The sequence below is a fragment of the Sprattus sprattus genome (genome assembly GCF_963457725.1).
Source record: "Sprattus sprattus genome assembly, chromosome: 10".
NCBI classification, from domain to species: Eukaryota; Metazoa; Chordata; class Actinopteri; order Clupeiformes; family Clupeidae; genus Sprattus; species Sprattus sprattus.
This window is the reverse complement of record NC_137908.1, coordinates 20,293,835-20,313,780: the sequence shown is the minus strand read 5'-3', so window position 1 is coordinate 20,313,780 and position 19,946 is coordinate 20,293,835. Positions and strand designations below refer to the sequence as shown.

Genomic DNA, 19,946 nt, shown 5'->3' with positions numbered 1-19,946 from the left:
ATCTGATAGAACATTATAAAGCCTGTTGGCTAAATTACTGACTGGATAGGTTAAGCCTTGAGTGGCTTTCATTGCTGATGAATAGTGAAACCTGGGACATTTAGTTTGTCATTTTCATCCCCACAAAAGCCACTGAAGGGGGATCCATGAGAATCTCCTTCAACATTCCGCTTTTGAAAGCATCTCAAGTGCTGACATTTTCAGTCACTTAACAGCCTGACATTTTGTACAAGCCACACTGGTCTGCCATGGATACAAGTTAATGATAGAAAGTTAATGATTAGCAAGAGGGCCTCTTCCTCTCTTTAGCACACCTCAGATTTGCAGTGGGGCCAAGGCATTGGAAACTGCTTGTGTTCTTCCTGTTTAGTTGAATTCTTAGTCACAAGAGTCTCAAGAGTTCATGCATTTGACTTTATAATGCTTTGTGATCTGCCAAGCCGCCTGACCAGCCGGACCTCAGTGGCCAGTTCACATCGGCCAAGGCCAAGGGGTCTTACACCACACTGGAGGATTACACACGACACAACTGATTTGACATCCAGAGAAATCTTAGAACATGACTGTATGCCTGTCAGTGAAGTCACTGAACACATTGAAGTGTAAGGCTGGAGCTCCACCTAGTGAGCATATGTAGTTATAACAACTCCTGGCTGGCTGAACAAATCCTTTGATTCTAATCCTGATAGAGGTGAAATCTTCAGTGAGATCAAATTTCCTTTTTTCAGTCTGTTGAATTATGTGATATATTTTTAGCTCACAATCTACATTTATCAGTGTCTACCCTGGTAATGAAGCCAGCCATTAACATGGATATGCTGTGCAGTAGCATGAACAGGGGGTGGGGGGGGGGGGGGGGGGGTCGTAGACATATACTACTGGTCAACCACTGATCAACCACTGGTCAACTGGTAAGACCAGAGTGCCCAGCTGTCTGAACATTCATACATCTCAAGCGAACCCAAACCTAGTCTAGCTGTCCAGCGCATAGGAATGGACAAGGCATGTTACTTGTGAGACAAACTGTATCTCTCTTACTAAATCATCTTGATCATCATTTCTTCTTCATCTAAATGATGATCTTTTTTGGGTCCAGAGCGGAATCTGAGGTTTGCACCTCATTTTAACAAGAAATGTTTTCTAGGTTCTGGATCTCGTTTGTTTCAAATTGTACATTTCTTTTATATTAGTGATTTGTGTTGACCATGATGAATTGCCAAGCCCTTTACACAACATTACCTGTCTGTATTTGCAGAAAATACAAATTGGTAGTACAGATGATAAGACATTTTAAACACATTTCTTTGCAAGAGACCTAATGAGGTATTTATTTAAAAAGACAAATAGGGTCGACTACATCATCTGTACAAGGTGACAGAGAGTAAACAATGTTAGACCGTTCACAATGCACAGTTAACATACAGTACAGCCCCATTGTCTAACCTTGTTGTTGCTCAGAAACAAATTAAAAAAAAAACTAGATAAAGTCTTGCCATTGTGAGAGTTAAATGCATTGATTTGCATGCAGGCATTTGCAATATGCAAACAAAGGCGGGGTTTTTAGACTTTACGCCTTTGGATTGGATAGTCTGTGGGCATGAAGACCCAGCAACTAAATCAAAAACCGGAAGTAAGTTTCTGAATTAAGTTAGCTGCAACAGCCCTTGCACAACACTATCCGCCGTAATAGTGTTCGGAGATCACCATTCTTCCTCTAAAGGTAGGTGTGCATTTTAGCACATATCAAACTGCATATGAATCGCTATGTACAGCAGATTACTGTAACTACATTAATGTTAGGGTGTACTGATAGGGTGTAGCTCTCCGAGCTAGCTGAACGTCGCTTAACAGCGTGCTAACTCGGAAAATATGTAATACAAACGATAACATTTATCCAGGGAATCGTATCACTCGTGTGTTACAGAAAACTTCTTTAGGAGCTGCTTATCAGTTTGTTTAGCCTGTCTAGCTGTCAGTGTGGTGTGGTGACGGTTGGTTTATAATGACGTCATACCGTGCAGGTCCAGACAAGCCCAGCTACTAACCAATCGATTCATATTACGAGAAATCAGTAAGTCATTATTCCTCGAATCCAGCCAGCAGTTTAAGAACCAAAGACTGAATATAGACAATACTGTCACATAATGCCACACCTTTTGGTAAGTTTGTTGTTGACATTATGTAATAGCAGGCCTAACAAACTGCAGAGTTGTTTAGAGGATACTTTTGTGTAAGAGTGACAGAAGAACAGAACTCTGAAATACTATGTGGCTGAAGACTTCCATTGAATTGGCCGAGACAAACCTTGACACGGATAAAAGACATTAGCTTCATACTGTGAATGTCATGAGGTTGAATACGTTTATGGCATGGCAGCTGCATAGTCTGAATTCAGCTAATATGCAAACACAGGGTGAATAATGTGACAGATGACTGACAGCAAATTACATAACTCTCTTTTACCACATCTGTTGCTGACTAGAAATCCATGACTTGTATTAGTTAAATAATGCCACCAGCTTTAGTATGTGACCCAAGCATTGTAAAACCTTTAGGCTATATGATCCCTTAGTTGGCCTGTGTATGATATTGTTAACCTGAGCATCACTGTGACAATCTGAAGCTGACATCAAAACTGATGGTATGACATGGCCAAAACATGCTGTCTATTGTATTTCACTTGTAATGAGCCATAGTCAACTAATGCTTTATATGGGCAATATGATATAGGCTTAGTTACTGAAAAAAAGAAAGAAGCATGCCACCAAAGAGAAAAGCAGCCTCGTCCACCAAGGCTCGGGGAAAGAAGATCAAGGAAGAACAAGAGGCTCCAAAGGATGCATTCCAAACTGCCAAAGAAGCTTTGAAATCAGCAGCACCACAGGAGGAAGTCCAAAGAAAGGTTGATAGCCACTGTGACTTATCAGCTGAGGTGAGTGTGCTTCTACTGTGTGTAGGCACCACTCTAGTATCATCTTTTGTTCTGGACAGAAGACATCTTAATGGATGCATTTAAGTCACATGACACAGAAAAATAATTTGTGTGAAATAATCATGGTAGTGCTTCATCACAAATGTTCATTTCAGATATATGTGCATATACACATCCAGTCATTCAGGATTCTGTATACTGATACTGTCCTTGTTGCCGATCAGTTTCTATCTTGAGTGTTTGTTGGGCCAATTCATGGTCTCATAATGTACAGGATATAAGGTGGTGTATTTTAAGGTAGTGATGAGAAAGCTAATCAGTGATCTTTGCTTGATCTGCTCCTTTACAGGTAGTTGAAGACTACGATTGCATGCTCAATCAGACCAATATTGGCAATAACAACAACAAATTCTACATCATTCAAGTCCTAAAATCAACAGATGGGTACATTTGTTGGACAAGGTGGGGAAGAGTGGTAAGTTAAATTATTTTTGCTAGAACGTTTTTTTTTTGCTACAAATGAAGAAGCTGGAAAATAATTCCTTAAAGAAAGTCTGAAGCTTGAGTCACTGAAGCCCTGTTGCCTTTCTTTTACTAAGGGGGAAGTAGGCGCCTCCAAACCTGGTCACTTCCCAGAAAAGGAAAAGGCAATAAAAGAATTTGAGAAGAAATTTAAAGATAAAACAAAGAACAACTGGAGTGAGCGCCAGACTTTTATCACTTACCCGGGAAAGTACACCCTGATTGAGGTGGATGGGGATGAGGATGCTGAGGTGAAGGTATGGACCCTGAGTCATTTTGCTTTAGTGGTGGACCAAAATCTATGTTTGAACTGGTCTTTATAAAGATTGGTCATTTACTTGAGTTATGAGACCTACTCTGTGTTTGGTTCCTCTAACGTTCTTAGTAATTTACAGGTGGATACTGTTGATGCGGCCCAACCCAAAGTGCCAAGCAATGTCCTTCCCTGCGCCTTGGATGTTCCTACGCAGAAGCTGATTGACCTGATCTTCAGCAAGCAAATGTTCCAGGAAGCCATGGAAGCCATGAACCTGGGTCAGAACCCTCTTTATTGTTTCAACATGAATGCCATGACTGCCACCTACCAACCCCACCTACTACCAGTTTAACAAGCTTTGAACTTGGAATTTTGAAATCAATGTATTCAAACACTGCCTGTGTGTGTGAATTTTGCCTAAATGCAAACATTCCATAGGTCAAGTGCTCCTTTACAATGCAGTTGATTTTTTTTCTTTCATAATAAAGTCACTGCAATTTCAGCCTTGCTATTCTGCATAAAGCTGGAAAGATAGTAACAGTGTTACTACATTGTAACAGTGGGCTGCCAATAGTTGGTTGGTTGGACAGTAACACAGTTACCTAATCAGTATCTGGTTGAATAGCCAGCGTGATAAGAATAAGTCAACATTAGTGTTGTACCATACACTGTAAAAAAAAAATCTGTAAAAAAAACAGTAAATTACTGGCAGCTACGGCTGCCAAACAAAAACTGCAAAATTAAAGTAAAACATCCTAATTCAAATAAAGTGCAAAAACCCTATATTTACAGATATTTCCATTTAAGGATTTGCAGAGAAAAACTGTTTTTTTTTATAGATTTTTCCTCAATTAATACAATCTAACACCATTAATAAAGTTACAGCCCTAACAGTTTAGCAGAGAAAAACTGTTATTGTACAGATTCTTCCTAATTTATTACGAGCAAACACCTTTTATTACGTTAGGGTACTAAAAGTATAGCAGAGAAACACTGTTATTTTACAATGTTTTCCTCGATATTTAAGATTAAAAACCTTCAATAAAGTGGCAGCCCTAACAGTTCAGCAGAGAAAAACTGTTATTTTACAGATTTTTGTATCTATTATTAATATCGAACACTTTCAATAAGGTGACAGTACTACAAGTTTAGCAAAAAATGCTGTTATTTTACAGATTCTTCCTAATTTATTACGAACAAACACCATTCATTAAGTCAGGCTTCTTTAATTAATATTAAAAATCTTCAATAAAGTGGCAGCCCTAACAGTTCAGCAGAGAAAAACTGTTATTTTACAGATTTTTTTATTATTTATATCGAACACTTTCAATAAAGTGACAGTACTACAAGTTCAGCAAAAAATACTGTTATTTTACAGATTCTTCCTAATTTATAACGAGCAAACACCATTCATTAAGTCAGGCTTCTTTAATTGAGATTAAACACCTTCAATAAAGTGGCAGCCCTAACAGTTTTGCAGAGAAACACTGGTATTTTACAGATTTTCCCTCATTTATTACAATGAAACACACAAGTGACGGCAATTCACATTTAGCAGAGAAACTGTCATTTTCCAGATTGCTCCTACATTTTTATGATCAAACACATCCAATAAAGTGCTGACACATGCTCAAGATTGTAAAATGATGGTTTTATTTTGGAAGACAATTATTTCAAACATTTCAGTTTCAGGTGATGCAGAGTTTATTGATGGAGTACAGACGGGGAACAGGACACAAACAGAGTATACAAATCCACCAAAGGGTTAACAGACAGAGTTCTAACACAAAGATCTAGGAACATGAACTAAAGATCGCACAGAGTCTCACTCTGGCTACTGTGCGCAAGGGCAAAGAAACAAGGTACACGGCTACAGGCCGGACAAGACAGTCACATTACTCCCGGTGCCGTATGCACGGCACTCTGGATAATGCAATCCTGAAAGTCTGCCGGCACCGAACTGGCTGACTCGGAAGCCAGCAGACAGGGAGCTTGCGGGGCTGGACGCCCACGGACAGAGAGCTTGCTGGGCTGGAAGCCAGCTGACAATGGGGTTGTAGTTGCCGGTGGCCGGAAGCCGGAATCCCAGGGACGTAGAGTGGGCCACAGATCTAGAAGACTTGGGCAAAGGTTTCACCCTTGTAGCGACGAGACCAAACACGGAGTGAGTGGAGTGCAGGTTATATATAGGAGTGAATCAGGTGTGTGTGATCATGTGATTGGGGACCTGAATGCAGTGCAGCTGGGATGGTGAATGATACTGATGACATGCAGCTGAGAGCATGAGTGAGAGTGAAACAGGTGTATGTGCTTGTGTGATTGAAGGGGGCGTGGCCGGAGCGGAGCTCAGCAGGAACATCACAATAGCCTCTACCCACAAAAGTTAAAACATTTGACTTCAGACTCATATTAAACTACATGGAGTGAGTCAGTCCATTGCAAAGTAATTTCCCCCTTGTCTCGTCTTTATTGTTCTGCATTGCTCTGGGCCAGCCAGATCCAAGGTTAGGTCAGGTCAAAAGTATTGGGACACCTGATCATCACACATATATGAGTTTCACGCACATCTCATTCCAAAACTACTCTATAACAGCTGCCTCTCTTATAGGAAGTCTTTCCACAAGATTTTGGAGTGGGTCTGTTGGATTTAGTGCCCATTCAGCATTAGGGAATTTGGACAATGCTCTTGTGTGACTAGACCAGGCTTGCCGATGCCGTTAGAATGGGTCCCAAATATGTATAGTGGTGTTTAGTTCAGGGGTGGCTTGATTTTAACCGAATGAACAAAGTGAGTCTGTGACGGGGCACCTGTGTGACCCACCACTGCAGCCTGTAGGCTGCTGCTTTTGTGGACTGGGTGAAGGTGTTTTGGTGTGTGTGTGTGTTACATGTTTGACGTTCATGTCTTTGTTCAGTTAAAATCAGCACACATTCAATGTCTTGTCTCTGAAATGTTCTGTTTATTTAGTTTAACAATCATACATCATATTGTCATATTTCATACCGTTTGTCAACCGGTGTTTAGTGTCTAAGTTTGTGTTGTGAAGATGACGCGATATATGGAGTTTATGTTTAATGAGATTTGGCTGCTTTATTATGTGTCGGCTATGCCGGCACCAAGCCTAATTGCTACCATGTGTAGTCTGTGTTTCCTAGTTGATTGGGAGTTTGATTGTTTAGGTATGGCTGCTGTGAGCCACAGGTGTTGGTGCCTTGCTGATTGACACACCTGAAATCAATGATTGGTATGAGCCAATTCAAGGTGCTTGTCAAGGCTACTTAAACTTACCTTTTTTCTTTGTTCAGGTAAGTTGCCAGTTTAATAGGACGTAAGTCCTTGGAGCTCTCACGATGGGCTAGTTACCTTGGTCCTTTTATTTGCTTTTGTTTTGTTTCGTAGTGAGAGTGATCGTGTTTAATAAGGCGCAAGCCTTACGAACTCTCACTGTCCAGTTAATGGTCCTTTTTATACATGTGGTCTGTGAATTGCTTATTTGTTGGTGGCTTTAATGCCATGCATTTGTCCTTAGTGAAAATTGTATTTTTTTATATTGATTTAGTATTGTCAGTGTTTTTACTGCCTTTGTGCCTTATTTGGGTTAATAAAAATACCCATCTTTCTAACATCTTCAACCTCCTGAGTCCTCTTATGAGTAACATCTTGCTCTAAGCGTGAAGGCTATCCCGACCTTTTACAGAGTCTTATCTTATCAGGATAACCCAATCAGCCAGCAAGATTCGGGAACCTGTAACTAATATCATAGGTTGACTGACCTGTCAGTCTGACACAATGCGCGCACCCAAGACTATTTTGTTGCTATCATATGTCCATGGTTGCTATGGTAAACTTTGCTAAGTCTGTGCGTGAAAAACATAAACTAATACTTTCCTTGACTGGTCCACACATGTGTCAATCATGACTGTAGACCAATGAGATGCAAAGATATCCTAGTGCACAACAGAGAAGGTGGGATGTAATCAGTAATTCACGTGCATTTGTTTTGCCGTTTAGCCACGCAAGTTTTAGACAGTTCTATAACGAAATGCAGTTGTACAACGAAACACATTTATTCTACATCATCATGGCTTCTAAAAATAAAACAGTGAATCAGCCCCCAAAAAGATTGTTTTTATGGGGTAACAGCAGCATTGAAAGAGCTTCAACCGTTGGATGACGAGAAGATTGAAATAGAGTCTGGTAGAATCAGAAAGCAGCAAAAGTCACGGAAGAGTATATGGAGAGATCACCGATTATTTATCTTCTAACTTTTGATTGGGATGAGATATCAGTTCCATTTGTTCAGGTGATGGCATACCCTTGGGGGCACACAATTTTATGACATAACTGGCCATTTCAATTCATTTTCCCACTTAAATCCACAGTAATCTAGATGCAAAAGGAAAAAGAATTAGGGGGCGCCTATATTTTGGGAAGGTTATCAACATCTTTCTAAAATTTGAGATAACATGTATGGTACTCTAAAGGTATTTTATCATAGCTTGAGGGGTACTCTGTAACATCAAATTGAAATTTGCCATCATACTATACTTAAGACTCAAAAGTAGGCCTTTACATTTGGGCATGGAATTTTAGGTAGAATTTGCCAAAAAACATCAAGGTTCTAACAGGTTAATGAAAATGGGTTTGCTGAATTTTTGAGGAATTCACTGTAAATTTACATAGAAACATGATAAATTGTTAGTATGTACATAAACCTTAATATAATGAGCTACATATTTCATTTCAGATTATCAGTGTCATTTTATTTACATTTGCATGTATTTTAGAAAAATGGAAAAATTATGTATAAATAATACAGTTATTTTCTGTAAAAAAAATTGAAATCCATGTAATTTGTCATTATTGGCATTATCCTTAAAATAGCAGTCGTGTTTTTAATTTATAGTTAACCTCCATTATTATACATAGTTTTGTATACAATTTCACAAAACAGAAAACCACTGTAAAAATGTAGAGTTATTAACTGTAAAATTAGGTTGTTTTTTTACAGTGTATGTCACCAGGGTAAATGTCAGTAATATCACTATGTATCACTATTAGTATAAGTGAAACCAGAACCTGAATAAGCTTTTAATTAATATTGTTTGTAGTCTACTGTCGCCTAAGATTATGAACAAAGGCTGTTAATGCTCTTTTGTCTCCCTACACTCCTATATCGCTTCAATGGCTTTACCACTAAGTTTCCTGATTGGTCAATACAGACAGATCAAGTCTTGAGTACAGAAGCCAAGAGAATGAATATTTATTTCTCTATTATCCTGATTTCCTGTCAGAATAACTAAAATCCATCTAACAGTTGACAATGTTCTCTTGTAAAATCACACAGACATCAAGAAGATGCCTTTGGGGAAGCTCAGCAAGAGTCAGATTGCGAAGGGCTTCGAGGTGATAGAAGAGATTGAGGAGGCGGTGAAGAGTGGCTCTAACCAGAAGAGACTGGAGGAGCTCTCGTCCCGCTTCTTCACCATAGTCCCCCACAACTTCGGCCGATGTAGGCCACCCGTCATCAATGATGCTGAGGTCATTGAAAAGAAGAAGGAGATGCTCCTGGTAAGATGGTTTTGCCCCTGCCTTTTGTTTATCAAGAGCTGCCTGTCCAGTTTGTGCAATGTTACAACCATTGAGACATGATTTGGCCCATGTCATATCAGGAAAAAAAGCATTGGAAAAAACATAAACCTTACAAATCATAAAAATCTTTTGCTGCTCGTCAGGCAAATCATATTGATAACCCATTTCTTCTTTGTCTGTTTAAAAATGTTTATTGGAATGTTTATCTGACATCTGTAATAGGTTCTTGCTGATATTGAAGTGGCCCAGAGTCTACAGGCAGAGTCGGGGAAGCCTCAGGAGGTGGAGACGGTGCCTCATCCTTTAGACAAGGACTATCAGTCTCTAAAGTGCACCCTCAGCTCATTAAAAAGCGATACAGAGGAATTTAAGGTAGGAATTCACATATGTACTGCATATGTAATGATATTTTGACAAATTCATTTTGATATGGTCATGGGAATAGACACACCATTCCAATCATCTGGCTGTTAACTACTTAGCTTGGTAGTTTTAGACAAAAACTCTGTTAAGCCCCTTTAGTTCAAGTTCAAGTTCAAGTTTATTTATATAGCACATTTCATATGGTATACACAGACACAAGTGAAGCATTTAAGATTTTTTTATAGTTTCAACTTTTTTATGGTACTCTACTGTGCGCAGGTCAAAAAAAGTTTTTCTGTACATGGAACAATGTTGATATTATAACCTGTTTGAAATGTCTAAATGTTTGCTACTGATAACTGAAACACATAAAGATCCTCTGCAGAAATGACCTTAGGCAGTGTAACAATTATACGTACATCTTTTTTAGGTCATTCAGAAATACTTGGATGTCACAGCAGGAGGCTACAGAAATCCTAAGATTGTGGATGTATGGAAAGTGGACAGAGAAACCGAGGTGAGGATTGGGTTTTTTCATAGGCCACAGTATTTCTGTGCCACATGGGCAATTAGGTGGGTCACTAACACCACCGCAGGGCTTCCTTTTAATGGTTGGAGGGAGAGCTGTTAAGCTACCAGCTGATTTCACCAGGTGGCACCTCTTCAAGCAGGGGACAGAATTGGCCACTTTTTACAGTGTTTGAAATGATTGCCTGTACATTTACATTCCATCAGTTAGCATCTCATGCCTGAATGTTCACAGGCCGCGCGTTTCAAGAAGCATGACCATCTGGAGAACCGGCGACTTCTCTGGCATGGCACCAATGTGGCTGTGGTGGCTGCCATCTTAAAGGGCGGCCTGCGTATCATGCCACACTCCGGAGGCCGCGTGGGCAAAGGCCTCTACTTTGCCTCCGAGAACTGCAAGTCAGCCGGTTATGGTCAGTGAACAAATCTTAAGCAATCACACCCTTGAAAACCTTGCTCAGATGACACATTGTTGTGATACTGAGAAAAACAGGGATAGGTAATAGCTTCAAGCTTATTCTCCACTGCACATACATTGCTCATGTTAATTAACTAGCATTCAACTTGCTGCAAATACAGTTTAAGATGATGATCCACCAGCTCTGTTTTCATGCTCACTCAACACATGTCTCCATCACAGACTGACCCTGTTTTTGTGACTTTCATGGCACCTTTTACCCAGTTACCCCTGCCATAATAGCACCATATATTTCAGTACATTGGCTATGTAAGGGATAACGGCCGCAGGCTGTGCAGTTCTACAAAGTGAATGGACGCTGCGGGGCAAAGAACTCCACGACGCGCAGAACTGCACAGCTCGGAGGCCGTTATCCCGCTTATCTCCCGTTTACAACATCCAAAAATGTTTTTATTATTATAAATAATATTATAATATTAATAATGTTTTAAAAATGTTTTGTTATTATTATTATTATTATTATTATTTAGAGTTTCCTTTATCTTAAGGAAACTTAATATGCATAATAACCTGATGAATTCTTGATTTGAAGCCTAGTGCTCCCGTTAGAGAAAGAAGTCCCTGGAACAGGCTGTTTTTCCCCCCTAAAAAACGTTACATTGGTTGTCAATGGTAACCATTCAAGAGCATTGATATGGAACGGCGATTTAACTTTTCTACTGGGACTACGTCCAAGGTGTGCATCTATACGAACTTATTGTACACCCCATTAGCCAATCAGAAAACAGTATTTCGTTCCAGAGGGAGATAAACATTGTAACAGCACTCACACTTTCACTGCTGTGTGCCCCTCCGCCCCTGGCTCATTGTTTACAGAGGTGGATGAGATTAATTGGGCTGATGAACAGATCACCTGTTGCTGTAGGCGTGCACCATTTTTCATATCATCTAGTACAAACAATAAATGGCCCCTATATTTCCTTCACAAGAACTGACAGGGGAGCCATAAAGAGGCTGGTAACAGAGAATATGTACGTGGAACATGGAACACACACTCTGATATTGTCACACACGCGTCTTCATGGTGCTTGAGGTCCTTTAGTCAACATATTCAATAAATATTGTTACGTAACTGACACTTTAGACACAGCAATCAGATATGTTATTTTTGTATGAAATGGTCTGTGTTGCCATCCGGTTGATGTGAAGGTTTTGGCTCTTTGCAGTTTCTACTTCCCGGGGCTTTGGATTGATGTTCCTCAATGAGGTGGCCTTGGGTAAAGAGCATACCATCACCAGGGATGACAGTTCCTTGAAAAAGCCCCCTCCAGGCTTCAACTCTGTTGTGGCCAGAGGCTCCCAAGAACCAGGTGGGATCACATAAGCGTTATCTCTAACCTGACCATACTTCTTCTCTCCAATAGCAGACATAATTTACAGTGATCCAGTTCCCTAGTAACTGGATCAGTAGCCTGATATAGATGTGATGTGGCATCCCCTGGGCCAGAGCCTACAAGGCTGTGCTCCAGTACACCTCCCTCCAAACACAGATGCTCCAGTACACCTCCCACCCAAACCCTAACCCACCAAACACAGATGCCTGGATGGGCCTCACCACTGACTCATGTCATGACCAACGTCAATGTGACATTATTAAGTAGAGAAGTCAATCTTTTAGTGTATAATTGATCTGTTTTGAAATTCATCGTCCAAATCAAATGCAGTCCATCCCTTTGTCTTCTGCTCTAAAGCTTCTTCCCTCAAACACATGCATGCGCACAATGTCTTAGGGGCATTGTGCAGATTTAAGGTGATAAATTAGCCATTTATTTACACGGCAGTTGCTCAGGTTAACCATTCTGCTCAGGAAGTATGCAAATTAGACGCCTATTGTTGCCTATTGCCTATTGTCATGTGAAGGCAGTTCCAAAGTACAACGCTTGAACCAATCAATTGACTTGTATTTAGAAAGTTCCAGTAGAATCACAGAAAATCACTGTGCTGACCGCCATGCTGATCAGCTGAGGGTATCCTCCCCATCTGGCCATGTGGCCAATAGACCCATGTGAAGCAGTGCACTGCCGTGACACTGCAAGAGCTGTCCTGAAGAAGCATGCTGTTCACAAGTATGTCTCTCAATGAGTTCAGATAAGATCACTGTCCTGTTGAACAGGGCTTTAAGTGCTTTGAAGTTATGCATTTCTTGAGGTAACTAACACTATATAACAAGGCTATGACGCTGAAAGACATGTCAGGCTGAGAAAATTATGTTACTGCAGATGATGCTCATTCACGCATACATTGGTCAGCTGATGGCATGTCCTCGCTAGTCACTTAGCCACCCAGGCTTCTCACATGCCTAGTAGAACCTGGAGAGAAGCACTATCCGTTTGAGTTGATAACAAGGATAATCCATATCAGGAATGCTGCTTCCCTGCCCTCCTCTCTTTCTGTCCCTCACCTGGGCCGGTCTCACCCAGATGGCTCTCCCCATTGGAGCTGAGCTCTGCCAGTCTCAACCAGATAGCTCTCCCCATTGGAGCTGAGCTCAACTCGGATGTTCTTCCTGTACAAAAGGGAGTGGCAGGCCCATGACATTGATAAGCAATCATGATTGATATTTTACAGGAATATACAAGCTGAAAATTATTTGACTTATAATAAATGCCACAAAACATGTTAGAGGTCTAGATCATAGGGGAAGTCTGAATATTTCCTTTACTGCCAGATCATAACGAAGGTTTACTGTAAATTGTAAATTGTCCTGTTTGTACATTTCTGAGTACATTTCTATAAATACTTTTCTGAAATATGTAACCACCATGCTTATGGTGGGGCTAATGAAAGACTGCTGTCTTTGTTGTTGTTTTCTTGTTGTTGTTGTTGCCCACTTTCAGATCCTTCCAAGGACATCTCCATCACTCTGGATGGCAAGGAAGTGGCCGTTCCTCATGGCCCTGCTATACCGCAGCCTCATTACAAGGGCAGCCACTTCTCCCAAAGCGAGTACCTCGTTTACCAGGAGAGCCAGTGCTGCATCCGCTATCTCCTCAAGCTCAAAATGTAGCGCTCTCGTCCCAACACAGGAAAATGAGGAGGAACATCTTAAAATACCTGCTCTGTTTTTCAGTCCTCTGTGCCTTGCCTCTACATATCTAATGATTCTGATCATTATTTTTTATTTCATTTAGCTACTGACATAAGTGCAATATTTACCTGTGTTAGCTTACTATGTCTTCCAGCAAAGCCTGGTGTGTGTGAAGGATGAAGAGTTATGTATCTCACTGACATGTGTTCTCATACTGCTCCCTGTATAGTCAAACTGAATACTGAGCAAAGCTTACCAAGTTTGATGGTATATGGCTGCTTGATATTTGTCTAGCCTTATGCTGAATGAAAGATAGTTCTCTCTTTTTGTTTTAGTAATTTGTTGAAGAACAACAAGTTTGCAGGTAGACCTATACGATTGTATGCATGGGTTTATGCTTAAGGGTAGTGTGATGTATATTAGAGTTGAATCAACCAGATCACCTGATGACACCTGAGACGTCTGGTTCACAGTGGTAAAAGAGATTGCTGTGGTCACGCTGATGCCCCTAACCCTTGTTCATAGAGACCTGAAGATGGCACTGTTGAGGTCCATTAAACTGTTAAACCAATGTGATGGCGTCTGATCAATCCTTAAAACCAGGACTGCATTTTTATCAGAGGAATCACATCCTGCAGTCTACATCCTGCTACGTTTTTGGTTTAGGAACTGTAGAGCAAACTACATTTAATGTGTCTCTCTGTGTAACCTCAGCTTTCTCATGTGATGTCAGTGTTGGGGGCAGTGGGGGAGGGCCAGAGCACTCACATGTTGCACTGTAATAGCATTCCTCTGGCACCAAGACATTAGGTCATAAAACATGTTTTTATGCACTTACCAAATGTATGCATTCTACTGCACAGCACCAGAATACACAAAATGATTACATGACTGCTGTCGTCAAGTGTGGTACTGTCTCTGAAGTTAAGAATAATAAGTTATGAATAGAGAATATATATGTAAAGTGAGTATTTTCATCAAATGTATCGGCACCTGAAGCAGGGGACTCACAAAAACGACTTGCTATTAAATTTGCAGTCATGAGCTTGAAATTGGTATCAGTTACTTGGTGCACACTAGGACCCAGGGGACATCTGGCTGTCAAGGGGACAGAGGAGCATGTGTCTATCTGAGAGAGGAGGAAAAAAATCACCCAGGCACACAATGTGTGACAGTCACTGCCATACACAGTGGTGGTCAGTGAGAGAGTGAGAGAAGAGACGACAAGAGATGAGGGAAAAGGGAGAGAGAGCATCTTCACAGGTCCCTCACACGTCCCCAGGGTGGCAGGCGTTCTCCTCGCTGGTGTGAGTGTTGATCAACACAGCAGCGGGCTTCTCCTCCTGGCTTCTAACCTTATCTGAGCCTGTCAGGCAGAGCCTCACAGATACCAACATCAGTACAGGCTTTGTGTGCGAAACCATCTAAGGCTGCTGCTGCTCAGGCCTTCACCGTTTGCCTGGCTGAGGGGGCCAGCCGCCACTCTGATCTTTTATCACTCCTGCGCAGGGACACCCCTCAGTTCTGTGATCGTAAGGCCAATGGACTGACCTTGGGAAGTTTTCTAAAACTGGAAAATAATTGGAAACTTCACTCTTAAACAGAAGCTTTCTGGACATGTGGAACCTTGCAGTGCTCTCAAGGGATAGAAGGTGGGAGAGGTAAGAGCAAAAAATAATCTACATGTTCTAGTAGACACATATTATGCCTATGTCTGATAATTGTTTACCAAATTATACATATACAAATGATCGTGCAACATTCATACTTGGCGTCATTCACGATTATGTTGTAAATTGATAATGCATATAGAACATACATTGATAATCCATATAGAAAGGATATTCTCATTATGATTCTCACATTGTCACATGCTATTCACTCTTCCTTTTGGAGTATCATTTTGTATAAAATGTGAAAAGGCTCAAAGGTTTCCTTTTGAAGAGGTTTTTGATTTTCTGCTCAATATATTCTCACAAGGGGCTGTTGTATTGAGCAGATGTGTGGTGTTAACTGGAAAGACAGAATGGCCTTGAGAAGGACAGGTCAGGGGTTGGAATAGGATTACCTGGGGACAATCATGTGTGACTCATGTACGACCACATCACAAATAGGAAGGGACGAACCTACCTACTAACATTATTGGTTACAGAAGGTCAATGACCCTTCAGTGCGAAAACATATTATTCTTGAGGCGGGTGAAAGCAATTGACAAATGACTGGAGAGGGAGATAGGGTTGTTTTTTTAGTTCCCTCTTGAAAAACATAGAATAGAACACCTACGGTGTCTCCCTCCTGTTTTGGCCTTGATGACAACATAAAACAAGGGCCCATTGATCAATCTGTGGACCCTAATGCAGTAGAGTGCAGTATTCATCACAGAGTTGATTTAAATGTTAAATGGTGGTATGCATTGCATTTGCATTCACAGAGAATTCTGAAGGCCACATGCTTTTATTTATAGAAATTATTCAGAGGATGAATATCATTGAATATTAAGCCAGTATTAATGTGTGAAACAGTCAGCTAGAAATCCAGTAAGTATTACATATTTTGGCAGTAATGTTCTAAATGATGATCTGAAAATAAGGGCACGCTTACATAACATAGATATTATGGCTTTAAAAAGACAACAAGCACTCCACTGTCCCCTTGCCTGGCTGAGATAATTTACATTAATGGAACCGTTTGTGATTATCCTCCACACGAGTTCCACACAAACACTGGCATACATCACAGAACAGTATATATAGGTGCAATGGATTGTTAATGCATTGGTGATATTGTAAATTATTCAGGTTTATAAATAATGTGTTTGTTTGGTGTACAAATGAAGGTCAATTAAACACTGGGACCATAATTAACTACTACAAAATAATAAGGGTTATGAGTGATTTTCATGTCATGGTAGACTTCAAAACACCACCCAATGCCACAAGAAGTATCAAAGGTATCATTCTTATCTTCTGTAACAATAACTGAACTCTTCTCACTCGTAACCATTTTGTCCCCCTTCAGGTCATTTATTCTGCTTGTCTACCTCGTTCAGCTTCCAAGTTCTTCTCACATTGTGCACTTCAAACACTTTACATCTCTCTTAGATTCTACACCAAAATGCTAAATGTATTTCAGCTATGGAATTGTACTGTAGAATACCACATATAATAGGCACATCATTGAAAATGCGCAAAGGGTAAAGATCTGCTCTAAGGAGAGCTGTCTATTATTCTAGAAGCAAATCTCTTTTCATATGGATAACCACACTTTTCTGTGATTCAGCAAGGTTTTGCTCAAAATAAACATCAAATGGAAGTTCAAATATATATATTTTTAGGTGGTATCACTATATTTAATTCATTGCCAGTGGTGGAAAGTGTTTTCATTTGAGTTATTTTTTTTTTTTACAGGTATCCATGCAAACAACTCCTGACCAGAGGACGTAGAGAGGGAAGCACCGTGATGGGGGCGTCTGAGGCGCTGGCCATATTCTGAACAATGGAGAATGCTGGGGCTGGTCCAATGCAGAGTCCTGTGACCTACCCCTCAGTGCCAAATGCCACGTCCAGCCTGTGGGTGCCCACACGGCCCACGCCCCCCAGCATGGAGGTGGTCACCACTTCAGAGTCCCAGATCAAGGACCTGGTGGGGCTCTTCTGCATGGTGACGCTCAACCTGGCGGCCCTGCTGGGCAACACAGGCGTCATGGTGGCCATCGCCAGGGCTCCGCACATGAAGAAGTTTGCCTTTGTGTGCCACCTGTGTGCAGTGGACCTGCTGTGTGCCGTGCTGCTGATGCCCCTGGGCATCATTTCCAGCTCGACGTACTTCGGCACGGTGTCCTTCACGGTGCTGGAGTGCCAGGTGTACATCTTCCTCAACGTGTTCCTCATCTGCGCCTCCATTCTCACGGTCACGGCCATCAGCGTGGAGCGTTACTACTACATTGTCCACCCCATGCGCTACGAGGTCAAAATGACCCTTAACCTGGCCGTGGGTGTCATGGTCCTCATCTGGGTGAAGTCCATTCTGCTGGCCTTGGTGACGCTCTTTGGCTGGCCCGCTTACGGCCACCAGAGCTCCATCGCGGCGGCCCACTGTTCCCTGCACTGGAGTCACAGTCGCCTCAGGAAGGTGTTCGCCGTGCTCTTCAGCGTGCTGTGTTTCCTGCTGCCCGCCGTGGTCATCTTCGCCGTCTACTGCAACGTCTACAAGGTGGCGCGCACGGCCGCCAGGCAACGCGTTCCCATGCCCACCTGGGCCACCAACGCGGCCAAGCGACGCTCGGATTCTATCAGCAGCCAGACCACCATCATCACCACCACGCGCAACCTTCCCCAGAGGCTCTCCCCGGAGCGGGTGTTTGGTGGTGGGAAGGCGGCCCTCACGCTGGTTGTCATCGTGGGCCAGTTCCTGGTCTGCTGGCTGCCCTACTTTGCTTTCCACCTGCAGCTGTCCCTCACGGCTCCGCTCCAGAGCCCCGGGGACATCGAGGAGGTGGTGACCTGGCTGGCCTTCTCCTCCTTTGCCATCAACCCCTTCTTCTACGGCCTGCTCAACCGGCAGATCCGGGAGCAGCTGGTGAAGCTAGGGCGCTGCTGCACCAGCAGGCCGGTGGACTTGGGGGCCTCCAGCCACGAGGGCTCGCTCCAGGAGAACTTCCTCCAGTTCATCCAGAGGACCAGCGGAACTGGGGAGACGCGCTCCAGCTGCACCAACTCCAGCCGCAGGAACACGCTGGACCAGGGAGTTAGGATCCCTGGCCAGATCCCAGAGGAGTACGGCTAACAGGCTACCCCCCCTCCCCCAACCCATGTTGTTTTTGATGTCACTGAATGAAAAGGTGCCACAAACGTTTTGTTGGGATTTGTTTAGAAAGCCAATCATAGGTCAAACAGGACATCACAAAGTTTGCTTCATGCAAATTCTTTTGAAACTCTTTCATGAATCTGACTCCATATGTGAATTGTGTTCAGATGTTCGCATGTTGTGGAGCGCTATAAAGCAATTCTACATTGGGAAGCTCATACTGTAAAATCTCTCATTCACCCAAGGATGAAATGTGCTGTCAGATATAAGACACCTGGACCATTTGTTATTTGCATATTATCATAACCTTTTAGAGCATTAATATAGTCAAGAGGTATGCTATTCACAGACCAAACTGCCAGCTATTATGCAATTCCCCTGTAGTAACACTGTTATTCATCCATAATAACTATCAGCTCTCATTATGTTTACCTATGACCTGAAGTTAAACTTTGATTAATTTTGTACTATTACCACCTCAGTGTTCAATGAGTAACCAAAATACTGTACATCGCAAGGGAAGCTGTTTCTTATGAAACTTTAAAAATGTTTCTCTTTAGACGTCACCGTTGAGATGAAACTAAACATATAAAAAAATATATATATTATGAACCTGCTCTAAACATATGAAATGATACATGTTTTATTTATTGATGCCTTTGTTAAACACTTTATCTATTATTTATTAAACAAATATAAATGAAAGACAGATATGTAGTATCCCTTTTAAATTTCAACAACCCCCTTGCCATCTGTTCCCTGTCACCATTGCTGTTCCCCCTCCCACGCTGTAGGGCGGAGGTGCTGTTTAGGAGGATCCTTGACTTCAGAGGTGACGCCAGCAGCCTGACTACTCCCCACTGGCCTTTAGCACTACCCACTGCCTAGCTATGCTCTGTCTTGCATCAAAACTGTGCAAGTGGAGGGACAATGCAAAGCCCCTCTTTCTCGTTTCAGCAGAAGTGTAGGGTTGAAAATCAGTGTCCCTGTGTGCGTGTGTGCCTGTGTGTGTGTGTGTGTGTGTGTAAGCTCCTTAGGGACAGACGAAATCATTACGCGCAATGAAAGTGCCCTGAGAGATAGTACTGTGTCATTTTATGGTCTTTTCCCATTTGTGTAGCACCCTGGTAAATAGTTGTCCACAGCAAACATTGATGATGGCCTTTTTGCACTCTGGCATCTTCAGCCTTACCTCAGCATACGCAGCCGTTACATAACTATGTTTTGTCCCATGGTTTGCATCACCTGTGACTGGTACACAGTGTAAAGGACAAAGCTTAAACTGATGTGGGACACACACACACTCTCTCTCACACACACACATACACACACACACACACACACACACACACACACACACACACACACACACACACACACACACACACACACAGACACACACACACAGACACACACTTTTGCCCTGCAGATAAGTGGTTC

At 41.9% G+C, this 19,946-nt stretch overlaps 2 protein-coding genes across 2 annotated transcripts; both read left to right on the top strand.

The window, feature by feature from the left end:
- Nucleotides 1-1,624: 1,624 nt before the first annotated feature.
- parp3 (poly (ADP-ribose) polymerase family, member 3) lies at nucleotides 1,625-14,271 on the top strand. The gene is made up of 11 exons (XM_080845439.1): nucleotides 1,625-1,720; nucleotides 2,731-2,932; nucleotides 3,282-3,407; nucleotides 3,532-3,711; nucleotides 3,850-3,988; nucleotides 9,059-9,282; nucleotides 9,526-9,675; nucleotides 10,097-10,183; nucleotides 10,430-10,607; nucleotides 11,839-11,982; nucleotides 13,510-14,271. Exons 2-11 carry the CDS (start codon nucleotides 2,759-2,761, stop codon nucleotides 13,677-13,679), a joined length of 1,572 nt encoding a protein of 523 aa, XP_080701565.1. The 5' UTR covers nucleotides 1,625-1,720; nucleotides 2,731-2,758; the 3' UTR covers nucleotides 13,680-14,271.
- A 1,071-nt stretch (nucleotides 14,272-15,342) lies between these two features.
- Nucleotides 15,343-18,485, top strand: gpr61l (G protein-coupled receptor 61-like; the record flags this gene model as incomplete). Its single annotated transcript, XM_080845495.1, has 2 exons — nucleotides 15,343-15,361; nucleotides 17,108-18,485. Exon 2 carries the CDS (start codon nucleotides 17,196-17,198, stop codon nucleotides 18,483-18,485), a length of 1,290 nt encoding a protein of 429 aa, XP_080701621.1. The 5' UTR covers nucleotides 15,343-15,361; nucleotides 17,108-17,195.
- Between the last annotated feature and the right edge of the window lie 1,461 nt (nucleotides 18,486-19,946).

What these genes read in the sequence shown, in the direction of transcription:
- parp3 (XM_080845439.1), top strand. Translation starts at nt 2,759, where the DNA reads ATGCCACCAAAGAGAAAAGCAGCCTCGTCCACCAAGGCTCGGGGAAAG. An exon ending in GCGATACAGAGGAATTTAAG is followed by an intron (nt 9,676 to 10,096) that starts GTAGGAATTCAC and finishes CATCTTTTTTAG; the next exon opens with GTCATTCAGAAATACTTGGA. An exon ending in CTGCAAGTCAGCCGGTTATG is followed by an intron (nt 10,608 to 11,838) that starts GTCAGTGAACAA and finishes GGCTCTTTGCAG; the next exon opens with TTTCTACTTCCCGGGGCTTT.